This window comes from Sminthopsis crassicaudata, chromosome 2 (assembly GCF_048593235.1).
Source record: "Sminthopsis crassicaudata isolate SCR6 chromosome 2, ASM4859323v1, whole genome shotgun sequence".
Taxonomy (NCBI): domain Eukaryota; kingdom Metazoa; phylum Chordata; class Mammalia; order Dasyuromorphia; family Dasyuridae; genus Sminthopsis; species Sminthopsis crassicaudata.
This window is the reverse complement of record NC_133618.1, coordinates 540,179,726-540,196,650: the sequence shown is the minus strand read 5'-3', so window position 1 is coordinate 540,196,650 and position 16,925 is coordinate 540,179,726. Positions and strand designations below refer to the sequence as shown.

Sequence of the window (16,925 nt, the reverse complement as noted above, 5' to 3'; positions counted from 1 at the left end):
AGTGTACTGGAAAAACAGGTTCTTCATTATAAGGAGTCACTTTTTAAAAATTGATGGCCCTAATATGGTAGCAACTACAGATAGAAATAAAGTATCAGCTAGTTGTATTTATTTTTTATTACTACTAGTATAAAGAAAGTAATATTGGCTTTTCTATTTTGCTATTAACTGTTGGGGCCAACAAAGAATTGCAAGTTAGGGTTTCTGTTTCTCCCTTTTTTAACAAGTCTGAACCATGATCTCTTTTTTTTTAACTATCTTCAAAACATATGCATGAACTCTGTTTTTGTCATGTTTTTTAGATTGTTGACATTAGTAAAAAAAAAAAAAAAAGAATGAACCATTACTCAAAATAACAAAAATTTGAATGGATGAAAAATGCCTTTTGTCCCAGATCCAGAGAGAAGAGTGTGTGTGTGTGTGTGAGAGAGAGAGAGAGAGAGTGTGAGTGTGAGTGGGCATCACATACTGCATTCCATGATCACAAGAATATTCCCTGAAACAAACACAAACAATTTTCTCTTAGTAATTCTGTGAATCATGGAGCACAAGTCTTAGCAGAGTCAAAATTGTAGGTAATGCAAAGAACAAAATAGAAATAAGTGGTGAGTGTAAATGGACTGCAGCATGTCTCTCTAGTAATGGCCTACATCAAGTTTCTATACTAAATTTTGTTATGGGCAGATTTTAGGAATAATGCTAAGTTTAAAATTTTAATGACATATTTCCATCACAGTTACCTTTTTTACTTTAAAGTGGAAAGAGGGCCTTAACTGAGAGTTAAAAGGTTTTGTTCTGAAGTTATATGTGTGAACGTGGACAAATTACTTTTTTTTTTTTTTTTTTTTTTTTTTTGAAGCCTTAGTTTCTTATTAATGGGGTTAATAATGATTTGGTCACCTTCTTTACAGGGTTCAATTCAATTCAGTAAACATTAAGTATTTAGTGACATTAAAGATATATTCACTATATGAGAGCTACAAAAACAAAAAGTTCATTCAACTAGAGTGTAAAGTCCTTAAAAAAGGAGTGTGTGCTTCTCTGTGTGAATTTAAAATAATTTCAAGAAAAGAGTGTTCATATTTCAGGAAAAGACTCTTTTGGAAATGATACTTGAGTGTGCTTTAAAAGGAGCCTGCAATTATTCACAGAGAGTACACGAAAGGCCACTTGTGCCAGAGAAAAAGAGCGATAAATGAAATGTTATGGAGCGGGTGAAAAGCTAGCAGGCCAATGATGAAGAGTGTGTCCAGGAAAGGAAGGCTATGGAGCTATTACAATTTGTGAATGTTACTGGTTTTGGAGGAGAGAGAAATGTAGTGCAAGAAATGTGACATGGTCAGAATTGTGTTTTAATAAAATAAACTTGAGATCAGCTAGGTCAGTGGTCCTCAAGCTTTTTAAATAGGGGGCCAGTTCACTGTTGGAGGGCCGGACTATAGTAAAAAGAAAACCTCACATATTGTCTCTGCCCCTCAGCCCATTTGTCATAACCAGGCCTCAGCAGCCGCATCTGGCCTGCAGGCTGTCGTTTGAGAACCCCTGAACTAGGTAGTACAGTAGATAGAGCACCAGCCTTGGAGGCAGGAGGATCTGTATTCAAAAATGGCCTTATACTCTTACTAGTGGCATGACCCTGGGCAAGTCATTAAACCCTGATTGCTTTCCCCCAAAAAATATCTGTTTGGCAGCTGTGAAATATAGAATAAAGTAGCAGGTTTTACATTGGTACAGGCAAGAGGGAAGAGAGACCTGGACTAGGATAGAGGGACTAGGGCAGGGGTTCTCAAACTACGGCCATGGGCCAGATTTGAATTGATGTGGGGCCATGCTGCCACACCCCCTCTCCCCCCCCCCCCCCCCCCATGGCAAATGGGCTGAGGGGCAGAGACAGTGTGTTTTTGTTTTTACTATAGTCCGGCCCTCTAACAGTCTGAGGGACAGTAAACTGGCCCCCTATTTAAAAAGTTTGAGGATCACTGGTCTAGGGGTACAGAAAAGGGGTGTCATATGAGTTATGTTTTAAGGGTAGAAGCAATTACTTGACAACTGATAGAATGTGAGAAATGAAAATGAGCTAAATAGCAGCTGGGTGACATAGTAGATAAGACTCTTGGAAGATTTGAGTTCTAATCGTGCTCCTGGGCAAGTCAGTTAACCTTTTTATTTATAAAATGGGGCTAGTAACCTTGCAGGGTTTACTGAAAGGATCAAAACAGATGGGGTAAGGTGCTTTGTAAACCTAAAAGTGGCATCTATGTGGCACATTGGATAGAGTACTGGGCATGAAGTAAGGAAAACTCATCTCTATGAATTCAAATCTGGCTTCAGTACTAGCTGTGTGACGTGAGCAAGTCACTTAACCCCATTTTCCTTAGTTACCTTATCTGTAAAATTACTGGGAAAAAGAATGTTAAACCACTCTAGTGTCTTTGCCTAGAAAACTCCAAATGGGGTCAAAGAGTTGTATTAACCTCAAAAAAACAGTTAAACAAGAAATATACATAACAATTTGATTGTTATGAATAACAGAAGCATCATGGTGTGTAGTCTGACTACTGAACACAACACCAACACCTTAAAGTGACCTATAAATGCTAACTAGCTATTTAGTAAAGCAAAGTAAGAAGGCATATTTGGACAGTTGGAGAATCAAAAAGAAGTTAACAGGGTTCTTATAAGTAAGATATTGTGTAAAACTTAAAGGGTAATACAAGTGAGCATATTATTTTTGTCTATAAAATAAGGGGACTTGAATTCTTTAAGGTACTTTTTAGTTGACTGATTCAGTGGATAGATTCCTATCTTTTAAAACCAAGTTATACTCCAACTCAGATTCAGGTTTGTCAGATTACGTTTTCCCTTAAATGATTTGGTTGCAGTCACAACGTTTTTATCTTAAAATTAAAGATACAGGGACATTAGTAAAACATTACCATTAAAAAAACAACATTTTCAGAAGCTAGTTACAGGATCAGTTGCATTCTTTGCAAGATGCTTTTGTTTTATTAAAACATTCATTCCTTTCTCTGCTGATTCCATCTAAGTAAGAACATTTCACAGCATTTGTAGCATGACTTTCAGTTGCAGTAGGAAGTATCCAAGAATCATGTGTATTGTACTACTGTGGAACTGGCTGCTATGGAAACTGTAAATTGGAAGATGTTTGTACTCTGCATTCTAGTTTTTTAAATTGTTGGCATATGTTCTTAAAAAGTAAGTATACATTTATGCAAGAACTTTTTTAAGATAAGAATTTTCATATTCTCTACATTTATTACATTTTTGCTTTTAAAATCTTGTAGATTGTACAGGAGATACAATCAACGGCTAATATCTAGATGTAAACAAATGTATATGCTTAGTATGTTGTAGTATTGTTTGGATATTTAGGTAATAATGCAAACTAGTGAAGGTTATAAATAATACTTGTCTCAGTAATCTTAGGTGAAGGCTAGGCCTTAATATCTGGAGCATAATTCACAAGTGTGAGTTCAAGTCCAGCTTCAAACAATTAGCTGTGTGATCCTGGACAAGTCACTTAACCTGTTTCCCTTAGTTTACAAAACATAGGGATAATAACACCTTATCTCACAGGATTGTTGTGAAGATAACATAATTGTAAAAATGCTTAGCATAGTGCACATAGTAAGGGCTATACAATGCTGATTCCCTTCACTTCCCTCTGCCGTTATTAATATATCAAGCAAAGACTCAACTCTACTTGATACATGAACTATATCTATAAATGCAAGTAGAGGTAACTACATGGCTTTCAATCACCAGTGAGGCCAGTTTTGAAACAATGACTCATGAACTTCCCTTCTCAGAGTAGGATTTCATCCTGAGAACTCAACTTTACCCCTCACCATATAACCAATTTTTCATGGTTGCTAACATTAATGCTAGACAAAAGAACTGAGCTTATGGTCTTTGCCTTCAAAAAACAGAAGTGACACAAAGTACAGTAAGAAGTCAACTCATATGTCTAGCATATAACATACATGTCCTTGTTGATTGATTAAGAAGGATGTTAGTCACTACTTAGCATTCTCTAACAACTTGGCAGTTTTGTAAAAATTGGTGGGGTGCGCATGCATAAAAGTTTTTTTAATCAAATAACTGTCTTTCATGTGATTTTTGGCTACATATTTTGAGGACAGGATTTGACTCCTCCCAGAAAAGGATGATAACTTAATAAGAGGCTAAAGCTTTAGAGACCTTGTCCCATCATCCAATTTTACTTCCATTTGGATGATAGTCTAGTAGATCATTGTACACTTTTAATTAGAAAAAAACAATAAAAAATGTGATTATTGAAAAGAGCTTATTTTTTTCCCTCCCTCCAGTATAGTATAGTACTTTTCTTTTGTAGTAAATAATTTTGGTTTAATCAGATAGGTCACTAACTAATGTAATTGCTGTTGTCCACTTAGCTTCTGACTTAATAGTATTGCATGCAGTGGTCCCCATTGATTACTGAATTTGGTAGTGTTCACCATCTTGTCTTTGTAATGAACTAATGTTCTTGGGAAATACTCTTTTTGAACCATAAATCTTCATTACATGAGTCTTTCCCTCGAATATTAAGCCCTTGCTATTGAGAATCAGCAAGACCTCTCAAGTTATTCTTTGTTTATGATGAATATTAATCTTTTAGCAATGGCATAAATTATCTTTTTTCTTTTTTACTTAGACACTATCAAACTGGAATTACTTCTTAAATACCATTTAAGCCTTGTAAACTGAATTCAAATTACTTCAATATGATTTTTAAATGGATTACACATAAAAGCTTTGAAAATACCAGGGATAAATCTTAAAACTTGTATCTTTTGACTGAATTCAGTAAGCTCTGATTTGGTGTCTGCATTTTTATTACAGAACTTTCCTGTAGCTACTTTACTAATTAGAATTTTAAGAAGTAGTGAAGCAGTTACATCCCTAATTGGCTATGCTGTTGGTTAACTTTTGAAAGAAGAAAACTGTTCATCAAATGTATGTATGTAAATGAGGTGGTTTCAACTTTCCCTTCCATAGAAGTACCTTTGTCCTTTTTTTTTTTTTTTTTTTTTTTTTTTTTTTTTTTCCCCTCAGCTGAAGACAAGCAGCAATGGTTATCTTTGTTCATCCCTTCAAATGCAATGAGACTAGTAAGGGCTTTGTGTGTGATAGTTATGTGCATATACGATTTTTCAAGAATGATAATATGCCAAAGCTTTTTTTCACCTTTCAAAAAAAGACTTTGTATTCTTTAGATGTTCCTTTTTCATTTTTAAGATGCATTGGTTTATGATGACAAATTCTTAAATAGGGTTTTGATTAGTCCTGTCTTTATTTCATATCAAGTATAATCTAGAAATATAGTCAGTTTATAATGCTATTTAAGAATTCTTATGATCTGTAAATCAAAGCAATTTGAGGAACACAGGTTGAGAGGAATTCATTTTTATTTTGTACAAGGTACAGTACCTTTGCACAGTGAACAAATATATTACAAATCTGTCTTGTCTTTAAAAAAGTATTGCCATTTCATAGTCTAGCTTCTAATCTAATGCTATCATGCAGTGTGTGTATGTGTGTTTTCTTTTTAACTCTATGCATATCACTTCATTTGGTTGAAAATACAGCATCTGGAACAAAGGAATGGATCTCTATAAGTTTCCAGTTAAGTCTACAGAAATAGCATGTACCTGGTTGGTTAAGCTGGCAGCTGAACCTGTTTGTGCTAATGCTAGACAGTTACCTAACAATAGCCAACATATGGTTGAAAAGCTTTTTTTTGCAGTCAACCCTCAATTATCTTTGGGAAGTTACTTCAGGTTAATGGTGCTTTTTTACCTTTTCTTCCTCTTGGGTGACTAGATTCTGGCTGTTGGCCAGTTCAAGAATACCTCTATTGGACAGTGATTAGGAAAAGGGAGAAGGGATAATATTTGACATTTTGAAGACTGTTGCTTGCTGTAAGTCAGCAGCACAACTGCCGACTTTAAGAAAGATTTTGCAAATGGTGGCTAAATTTTGCCTTACCTATCTTTTCACCCATCCATGTTTTGTTGATCTTCAGTATAAAGATAATTGAATATTGGCTGCCCTGAAATTGAGGTAAATCTTTTTTTATATATATATATATAATATGTACATATATTTATGTAAAAGTTACCTGGACCTACAAAATAAACGTTGAATTATATTTTATAAGGCTTTTCTGGAACACAAAATTTGCTATTGCTGATCACCCATTTACTCCCATGCATACATGCAGCATTCATGTATATATTGTGTATCATCCCACAATGGGAAAATCTGCTTCCATTTAAGCCTATGTATGGAAAAATGCTTTTCTTTCTTGGCTAATGCTTTAACTATTAATTTTTTTATACAGCAGATTATCATTTGCATTAAGGGCTTTGAAACTCTCTTGCTTCCATATAGAAACAGTTCTGTCTTCACTAGTCATTTCGTTACTTCTTTGTGGACTCCATGGAAGTGCTCCTTGCTGAATGGATCAATATTGGAGAATGACGAGGTACAGTTGTGGCATGGGATTTTTTTTTGGGGGGGGTTTAAAATTAACTTCCTAATTCTGCCTCTCATTTAACTTTACACATTTAGACTCTGTACTACATTAAATTTAGAATTTACAAAGAATTGCTTGAAAATAAGTATTCTTAGTTTAAATGTCAAAGATTATCACTTAAAAAAAAATTTAGGCAGACTTTATAGATATTTTGTAGGTGCCTTTCATTGTGTTCCACAAATGACTATTTAAAACTTTCTTTGAAAGCTAGATTTTAAGTAGAATGACTGAGGTGTTGTACAAAAATAGATCCAGATCAAAGGAGATCTTAATGAAACTGGTTGACACTGCCAAGAGTTTGTATCTGATGGTAGTTGGTAAAACTATCCTGAACCATCTCTAGTCACAGAAGAAAGTTTCTACTCTGGAAATGTTTGTTTTTCTGTAAAAGTCACAGCTTTTATATAACTATCTTTAGGCCAAAAGGGGGGGAAATTAAATTGTTAAAACTATTAAAAGAAATCCACTTGAGTTGACATACATAATTCTTGAGACAATTAGACTATGACTTGGAGCCATTGAAATTTGATGAAACCAGAATATAGTCATAGCTGTTTGATGCACTGATAATATGATGGCATGAGGCATCTCTCTATACCTTGATAACTGAAGAAGACCATAAAAAACAACTTACTACAAAAGAATATCAAAGAAATGGGTATAGTAATAACATTGCCCAAATAGACAGGTACCATATTAATTGGTGCTTTTAAAGTATTTCCCCTTCCCCATGCCTCCCTTTTCTTCCACCACCCTCACTTCTCCTTTACATTCTCCCCAGGATTTATAACTTTTTTTAACCCCAAAATGTTCCACTAGCTCTCCACTCATGTCTCAACTTGTCTGTACAGCTGGTGTTGACTCATCTTGTAAAGTGTTGTTACAACACAGTCCAGAGAGTTGTATAATTTTGGGGGTAGACCATATAAAGAGCTTCATTGGACAGTTATTCCAGTCTCTTTGGAAGTTGCTCATTAGTGGAGAGTGTGAAAAGCGATCATGCAGCAGGAGTTGGTGCATACCAGTGTTCCTTGTTTAACCATTATTTCAAATCAAAGGATTGTCTTCTTTCAGTGAATCAGAGTGTGTGTCCAGTACAGCACATCGCAAGTGCGTTTATCCCTTTTTAAGATTGTTTGTCCTGAGAGGGTCCATGGGCAGGGCTCTGTCTTATTGGGAGGAGGTCATAATGACCAGGAATATGGCTGTTCCTAGGTAGGTCGTATGGATTCTGGATATAGCTGGCGCTATGACCACGGCCTTCTTGGACCACACTGACTGTGGGTTCTAAGGATATAGTGAAAAATGAGTTCAGAGAACAGATTAGCTTTAATTGCCTCTTGGGGGAAGAAGAGGAAGGATTATTTTAACGCAGGCTAGGGGAGGGAATTGGAGGTTGTCAAACTCATGTCAATGTTAGCTATTCTGTAAACCAAAGTATTAGAGTTAGAAATGAGACTTTGTCATCATGTTGGTACTCTATCTAAAGTGTGTTGTAGTAATGCCAAGTCCGAATCCCATCCTAAAGTTCTAAAATACTGAAGATGGGGCTTTCATCAGTCAGTCCTCCCAAGCTGATGGAATCACAGCCTGAGGTCATTAGACATGAAACTAAGGACTGATGAATTTTTCAGATGTAAAGAGAAACACATCTGGTCACTCAGATTAGTAATGAATTTGAGTTGAAAACTTCCACAAATTGCTGGGGAACACATTTCCCCCACTATACATACTTATTATGTTGCATTCAAATCATAAGTGTTTTTGAGAGTAGTATTGGCCCAGGAGAGAAGGGGCAGGCCTGGGAGGTAAGGTGTTGGAATAGTGGGCTAAGTTCTCTTATCCCCTCCCCTCGCAAAGAGGGGGATGGGTTAGGGGGCCTTATCGTTACTTAGTTTATTCACTGCATTTCAGAGTTATTTAAGACACCTACCAACTTCATATATATTTTTATTAGATGTCGACAAGGAGGGCATGTCTGTGTATGGAGAATCCCTGTGAGCGGGTGACTTCATCTCTACATAACTGCTCTCTGGGGGCTTGCAGGGAAGGAGAGGTGGATCCTTGATGGTGGCGTAGGGGTTTTCACTGCTGTTGAGAGAGCATGTACTCGAGCTGCTTACGGATTCTTTTGTGTAATCTGCAGAACAAGAAGGACTCGTGTCATTTAAAAGTTACAAGCAGAAAAACATGCAGAAAGCTAAAGCCCAAAATCCAACCTGTCTTCTGAAAAAGTGATTCAGCAGAGGGGAGCTGAAAGGGCACTTGTTATGGACAACATTTTTAAATGTTTGGAGAGGAAGCCATATGAAGATCACTATCTCAAGTCACAGCCAGGGCAGACCCACATACTGGGTTTGGATTTTACTTTCCCAAGTAGACTTGGTTGTTCTTTCCCTCTACACCATCTTTTTTTTTTTTGGTGGGGGGGGAGGTGGGTAAGGGAGTCTATAACACCTAAGTTCGGAGACCTTGCAGGGCCAATTTGATAGGAAAGAGAAGAAAAACCATAGGGTTATATATGAGCCAGAAGGGATTTCCTTTTACAGATGAGGAAAGTGAGGTCCAAAGAGACTTGCCTGTGGTGACCCAAGCAGGAAATTTCAGAGGCAGGATTTGAACCCAAATTCTGACTACAAAGCAGTGCTTTTTCCATTCTGCCACTTAGAGTGACTCCAATACATGTCAGGGAAAGGACTATTCTGGGAGCCATCTTGTTTGTGTGAACTGGGGAAAGAGGAAGCCAACTGCTCCACGAGGAGCCTTGGACAGTGATTCCCACTGGGGCTGGAATCCCGCCTCTGCCTGTTTACCTACCTGTGTGATCTTAAAAGGCAAATCACTTTCCTCCTTGTGGCTTCAGTTTCCCCATCTATAAAATGAGAGGGTTGAACTAGATTCAAGGGTTCTTGACTTAAGGTCTATGAACTTTTATTCCTTTTCGTAATTATTTCATTATAATTGCATAAATATTCCTTTTTAATTGCACATATTTTCTTTTAGACATTTAAAAACATTAGGCTTTATCAGACTATCCAAGGGAGTTCATGATCTAAAAATCATTAAGAACCCCTTGACTAGACAGTAAATCGGGTTTGTGATCCTCCAGCTTTTATATCACTCTGCTCAGTGTAGTAGTTAGTGCACATAACTTTTCCCCCTAGAGCTTAGGAGTACTGATAGTGAGGGCAGTACTGAGTGGTAGTACCCAAGTGACTCCCCCTGGCTGTATAAATGTGTGGGTGACAACCTATGCCTTGGACTTATCCAAGGATTTTTCCTTCCTTGATCTAGAGGGGACAGGCCACATTGTGAATAGCTATTTGCTCAAACTGTAGTAGCTTGAGCAAGATGGTCCTCTTCACCTTCTTCTCACCCCAGCCCTGTTGAAGGTTTCCATGATATTCACAAATGAGGTCCTCTCTCCTAATTCTGTCAGTTCTAGTGCAGGTATCTCTGATGACAGGTAAACTTGTCTGAGTCTACAATTTAGCTGAGACCACAGTTATATGACACATGGCTATTTATTTCATTGACTTGGCTTACTTTCAATAGTAAGTGCCAAAGAAAGGAAGAACATTCTCTCCTGGAACATTCCCTTGCTTTTATTTTCTGTTTTTGGGTGCCTTTTAGCTAAGCATATCACCAAACTTCAGCAATGCAAGTGACAGATACATGAGGTTTTAGACAAATCTGTTTCCTCAAGAATCAGAAAACAAAATGGATCAGAAAATTTTTCCTGTGGCTAAAAGACTTAAAGCCAGCTGTCCCTTTTTTGCACTTTCAGTCGTCCTAGGAAAATGTAAAAGATTAATGAAATAAACCCATGTAAACAAACCCATGTAAGTCATATGATCTAAAGATAGGTCAGTCTTGAAATTCTTGCCTAATGAATGAGCCTCACCTCCGCACTACAAAACGTTCATTTTGATTTCACTTCCTCCTATAAGAGGATATGCAGGTTTTTGCTTGTTTTTCTTTTAAGCTTGAGGAAGGAAACATGAAATGGTTTCAGTAATTCAAAGTATGGGTGGAAATTAGCTCTAGGAATATTAGAGTAAACTATTCTGCTCCAGCCAGCCTGGGACACTTATTCATTATAGTATGAAGCTGTATTTCTTGGTCTCTATGATCAGAAACAAAAATCTGTAGCAGTTTCCCCAATCTTTTGAACCTACATTCTTCTTATTCCCCATTCTCCCCCCTTTATCCTGCCTGTAGAAAGAGGCCATCAGAAAAGTGTGAAGTCTAAAAGGTATACCAAACCTCCCCACTGTGAGTATGGAGCTATAACAGGCGGGAGACGAGGCAGGGGGCAGGGAAAAAGTAGGCAGCTGTCCCTTTTCCTCTGCTGAGTCACCATCTTGCCCATCTATATGATTAAATAAACAGCTGTTTAAAAATACTTCCTCAAGTATCCCCAGGTCTCCACCTTGAGGCATTTTGAGACTGGCTCTAACTTATCAGTGCTGCTAACCTGGCCCTATGCTGAGGTGAGAAATGTGTTGTGTTATCTTGTGATGCAGAATGCCTAGTTAATAAGGTGAATAATCGATTCAAACACTGGGAATAAATGAATCCCAGGTGCTCTTCCCCATTTCAAATACTTGGGGAAAACCAAGTACCAGTAAAGTTAGTCCTAGAGCTGGGGCCAAAATCCCTTTCTCTGCTCCCACTGCTGCTGTTATAACCTGACCGTATGCCTTCTTTCCAAGCATAGCATCCATTTCTCATGAGAAGAAGGGAGTAGAGGAGGGAACTGGCCTGGCTCTGGAATTGATGAGTGTTTCCCCCAGGATGGCAATCTTCCCTGGTTACCAGAGGGCCCTGCGGTATACCTGTTGCAACATTTTGAGGAAGAATTTAGATAGGATGGAGTGAGAAACATGCTGGTAGAAGTTAAGGGAGAAGCAGGTTCCTGGACGAAATGAAAAGAGCTTTGCATGAAGGAAGTAATGAGAATTTATGCCAGGAGGAGGAGAAATAAGAATCATTTGGAATCAAACAGAGATAAGAGAGCTGGACCAAGGATTTCAGTTGGAGCATATTGAAGAAATTGAAAGAGAAACCAGTGGCCTGGGTAACTAGAATGTGGCAAAGTCACTGTTGGGGGAAGAGAGGTGGGTGGAAACAAGAAATGGTGAGTGTTAGGAGCATAAAATCAGAAGGAATTGGAATTACCATAGCTATGTTGGTAGCTAGCTCAAAATATCGGAGAAATAGAAGAGTGAGGAGTAGTAAGAGAGGGTAACAGATGGATTGTGATGCTGTGGTGGCAATATTTAGATGGAAGCATAGAAACTCTTTGAGACAAAATGTGGGCTGTTTTTGAGAGGAAACTTCTCCAAAAATTTTAAAGATTATTGTTTTTTTCCCAGGGTCTGTGATTAGTGTAAGTGCTTGGGTTTTTGGTTCACTGTTCATTTCATGTCTCTAATAATATTTAAGGTCTGGAACTCTGGAATCCTCTCTTCTCCCTTCCGTTCCCCCCATCTTTTTTTTTTTCCTAGAGCATTTGCATTTCTACATTTATGTCTTTATTCTCAAACCCTATTATATCTCCTATATAGCTACTTTTGTGTCTGAGTATATATCCATGATAACAAAACCGAATTCTCTAATGACTAGAATGTATTTTCATCACGTAAAACACATTAGATCATCTGATTATTACATAGATGGTATTTTCAAAGTCTTTTCATCTCTTTGATAATCACCTCATGGGAAAAGGAATGGACTGAAGCTGTCTGTTCTTTATTTTCTTTGCCCTGTTGATATTAAAGTTTGGAGGTTTATCAATGTGTTATTTATTGTAAATGTTCTCTAGCGTGAAGTCTGAGGAAACTCTAATAAGAACACAACAAAAGTTTTACCCATTTAACAATCTGTCTAGACTTGTTTCAGCCTCCTTCCATGAGTGGTTCAGTTTATTTATAGTATTACCTGTTGTATTGCAGTCCATGGGAGCTTGTGGACATGATGAGAGAATGAAATGGACAAGCAAGCATGTGCTCTTATAGAATTAGCGTATTGTGGTCCTGACTTCATAACTTTTAAACAGTTTAGAACCCTTATAAAATGCAAAGTGCTAATTTATGTTAATATTGCATCAACGCAAATCTTTGACATCAGAGTTGTAACTAGCAGTTTTGATGCCTGGAGCAAATAATATTAAACTGTTTCCTAAAATCAGTTTATCCAGGATAAATCGAGTGAAGGGAGAGAAAGTCCATGAATGGAGATCCGAGGACATTTCATCTTTGCTGCTGTGGAGTCCAGGCACGGGAAGACCAGGCCTAGGAGGAACTCTGCTAAGGGGAAGAAGCTCTGCCATCTGGTAGCTTCCTATTTTAGCTAATTATTCTTACAAACTAGCTGCTAAGCTTGCTTGTTAAAGGCTAGTGGCAGCTCCTTCAGTGCCCTGGGGCAAATTCCTTCCTGCAGCCCAACTAGTGTTGAAAGTTGTGCTATTGGTTGTGGCCCACAAGAGTTGTAGAGGTCATTAAGTCCAACCCCTTATTCTACTGGCAGGCAGAGGTCAAGTGATTTGGCCAAAGTCACCCAGTTAAAACGGCTAAGGCAAGAAGTGAACTCTGGGTCTTTTTTGATTCCACATCATTAAGGAATAAGTGGAGATTTTTGTCAAGGTTACTTGCATTTATATAGCATTTGCTGTGTACAAAGCACTTTACTTGCATTATCTTATTTGAGCCTTAGGACAACCCCTTGAGATAGGTAGTATAATATCACCTTTATTTTACACCAAAGAAAGCAAAATCACTAGCTATCATCAAGAGGACAAAGTTTCTCAGGAGAGGAGGAAAAATATTTGACTTTCCATTTGTTCTACATGTTTCTCAATGCTCTAGAAATCTGGGGGCTTCTATAGGTAAAGATTATCTCCTTTGTATTTGTCTAGCACAGTGCCTGTCTGCCACATAGTAGGACCTAAATAAATGCTTGCTGGCTGATGTATGATCTAAGCCCAGGGCACAGCTATTGCTTCTCATCTTGGTCACTGGAAATAGATTCTTTGTTCAAGGAAGGGGAGAGGATTGGGCCCCTTTGGATGTTAAGGATTTATAATTTTCATTTCTCATACCTTGATGGGCAAAAGGTATGAGGTTTCTAGCTCAAGACAGGAAGGCTCTGGGGCAGATAGATTGACTTTATTTCAAATTTTTCATTGATTTAGCTCACACTAATTGTTTGGCTATAAAGGCATTCTACATGGTTGGTACCTATAAAAATAACCCACAAGAGTTTGCTAAGCAGATATAACTGAAATAAAAAAATGAATTATTACATTTGCTCCTTCTAGGTAGAATTACCCAGAACCAGGGTGTTGTGGATTATTTTTTTAGATGTGCCGATTTCTCTGAGGTTTGAGGAACTTCTGGCCATGTCTGGTCTGTAGTGTTAATCCAGCTAAATTCTTTGCTAATGGCACATCAGGCATCGGATACTCTACCTTTGAAACCTTTCTCCATGATATATGTGTTTTGACGTCTATCCATCCCACAAGCACCTGCAGGAAAAAAAAAAAAAAGCATACAACGGGAAAAGAAAGAAATAGTATCGTAAGTGAGTAGTATTAAGGGTTGTGGGTGGCAGATGGTTCACTTGCTTCCTCTCTTACCTGCCAGAGAGCAGTCACCATTCCTCCTCCACCCCTACTCCCTATATTTCCCCTATGACTAAATGTGTTTCTGATAGAACTGTTTCATGGTAGAAAATTTCCATCTCCTAAAATTGCTTCAGCCATGAAAAGCAGCAGAGCCAGCTCTCAATTAGCCATGCTAATGAGGAGGGGAGGAAGGAAGAAGGAAGAGGCATGGATAAGCCAAAGTCACGTAGATTTGTTATGAAAGCAGACAGATTTCATGCATCCATGCACGCACAAGAGCCAGATACCAACTTGGGTTCTACCTGCCCCAGACTCTGTTTATTATTGAAGAGCCTAGATTGACACAGGTCACCTAAAAGTGGGCGTTTTTTAGCTAAATGATTATCTCTTTTTTCATGGTCTACTTTGGATTCTCCATTAATGAGTAATTGAGAGTTGGTTATGGAAAAAAGCAGTGCTTATTAATTGTAAGAGTGATTGTGTTTCTGGTTTGAACTTTGAGCTTGAGTTAAGGATAATGATGGTCCTTCCAAGGGCTCTCCTGTGATGGCCCTCACTTCCCATGTAACTTAGTCACCTCTCTTATGTGGACAAGCTGTAAGTAACCAATGGTATTGTTCATGAGAAGAAGCCTAGAGAGGTGAAAATAATACTTCTGACCAGCTTAATCCCTTGCCCTGACATCATTCCAATACCATTTCAGACAAGATACCTAGATACCTTTTTTTAAAGTTCCGGGGCCCTCAAAGCTGGGAGTCCCCTTGGGACAAGGAAGTGTCTGATGCCATCGTTTTTAGGCATTATTTCCCAACATTACTAGTGGGCACTGTTGCCAAAGTATTCCTAAAGTATTAAATTGGCTATTTGCCAACTGTGTCTCTAGATTTCTGAAATCTTATTGAAGATCTTCCTTTGAGGTTTCTCTCCACTCATAACCTTTAAAACTGGACTTTTAGACCCTTTGTTCCCTGCAGGTATGTGGTTTAGTCTTAGAATAACCTGGTGGTTCTCAGCAAAGAATGAAGAGACTTTTTCTCTACCCTATCCCAAGGTGCTGGTGGTGGAAATGAGAAGAATGAGGGCCATCTGGAAGTGTTTCTTATTGGCCAACTGCTGGGAAATCAGGACTGCAAATGCAGTTTTGAAGAACAATTCTATCTTAGCTGATGTTGCCAACTCAAAAGTATTTCTATCTGCAGTGTACATACATGAACCAGGATTGAGTTGAACATGGTTCGCTTAATGGCAGTGCTTGTGTCAGGGATGACTTTTTGCCTTTTGTAGAGAATACTGAGACCCAGAAAGTTTAAGGGATTTGTCTTGAGTTATGCAGTAAAGCAGTTTAGTCCTAGAACTTGGATGTCTTGGCTTCTTTCATTTGTTTTTCTATTGCAACACAGACTATTTGTGATTGGATGCTACGAAGTTGTGCCTTAAAGCAGTCTGCCATCCTGGTCAATCATAATCTAATATCACTCCTGCCAAGAACCGGCAAAATAAAACAAAAATGAAAATGTATTGGGAATTTGGGCTGCAGATCTTGATTACCAGGTCATTGTTTTTTGCTGTTTCTTAGCATTTCCTACAAAAGAAAGCCAGAATTGGTCTCCCTTTAAGCTGGGTGAGTTTGCATTGAAACAAATCCTAGATATATTGAGATAGAGCAGTAGACCTAGGAGCTTGAGACCAGCTTTCTGCACCTAACTCATAGAGCTGTTGTGAAGATCAAATGAACTAACTTACATAAGGCCCTTTGTAAACCTTTGTGTGTGTGCACATGCACAGCACTGGGGAATATTTACACACATGTACCTATGTCTACTGGGGATCTTGCTTAGAGGAATAAAATCTGAGCTCTCTATTCCTCTGAGCTGACAATCTGAAGCTCTATTATTTCGTGCTGTGTATAGAACCTGAAGTCTGGGGCAGCTGTAGAAGGAACAGCTCCAGTTCAGTCAAGGCTCTAAGACCAATGAAATGTCTTTGCTGAGAATGTGTTCACATAGATGTCCTTTATTCCTTCTTCAGCATTCCTTCTGACTTATTTATTCCTAGCTCCCCATTTTCTCCCACCTCTCTTAATTTCAGTGAATATGATTATCCTCTTCTTCCTTTCTTTCCCAAGTTACTAGTTCTGGAGCACATTATTCTTGTATGCTTAATGAATATTCATTAAGTATAATGGATAATTTATGATTATTTTGATGATGATGAACATAAAATCAGTGAGACCTTAGTCCTGCTCTCTCATTTGAACCACAGTCTCCTTGGGCCTTAAGGTGACAGGCATGGGGATGAGAGCACCCACTGACAAAAACTATACTTTACATCTAGTGGTGGGAAAGAAAGGAAGGCACCCCAGTTGGCAGTGGATCTGGGGCACTCCTTCAGGATCCTGAGAGCCATAGATTGATAACCAAATCTCAACTATCCATGCTAATGGACAGGAACAAAAAGACACAAATCCCAAAGCCTTTCTTTGGCTTTGGAAATTATCATGTGTTTTATCATCCTTATTATATTTAATTCATCTTCATATTCATGTGAATTTTATATTTTAGGAACTCATATCAACTTGGAGTGCAGAGGGGGGCAGAGGTAATAAGACCCAAAAGCATGCTGGATAGTGACAAGAAGGCATCCTGGAATGAAACATGTGCTTTAGATGCTGTATTGATAAGTAATAGAATTGATCATTAGTACCCTTCTCTCCATTGC

The 16,925-nt window shown here is 38.1% G+C and overlaps 1 protein-coding gene across 7 annotated transcripts in view; it reads right to left on the bottom strand.

Annotated features, from left to right (window-relative positions):
• Nucleotides 1-5,417: 5,417 nt before the first annotated feature.
• The window catches only part of MEGF11 (multiple EGF like domains 11), a 433,182-nt gene continuing 421,674 nt past the window's right edge, over nucleotides 5,418-16,925 (bottom strand). For 6 of the 7 annotated variants that reach the window (XM_074294764.1, XM_074294766.1, XM_074294769.1 and 3 more), the window contains 3 exons: nucleotides 14,052-14,108; nucleotides 9,398-9,452; nucleotides 8,518-8,720 (listed from right to left, as the gene is read on the bottom strand). In XM_074294764.1, coding sequence (XP_074150865.1) covers nucleotides 8,666-8,720; nucleotides 9,398-9,452; nucleotides 14,052-14,108 — 167 coding nt within the window. In that variant the 3' untranslated portion in view covers nucleotides 8,518-8,665. Of the gene's footprint in view, nucleotides 7,868-8,513; nucleotides 8,721-9,397; nucleotides 9,453-14,051; nucleotides 14,109-16,925 lie in introns of those variants that run through there. The other variant, XM_074294763.1, reaches the window with a different exon arrangement.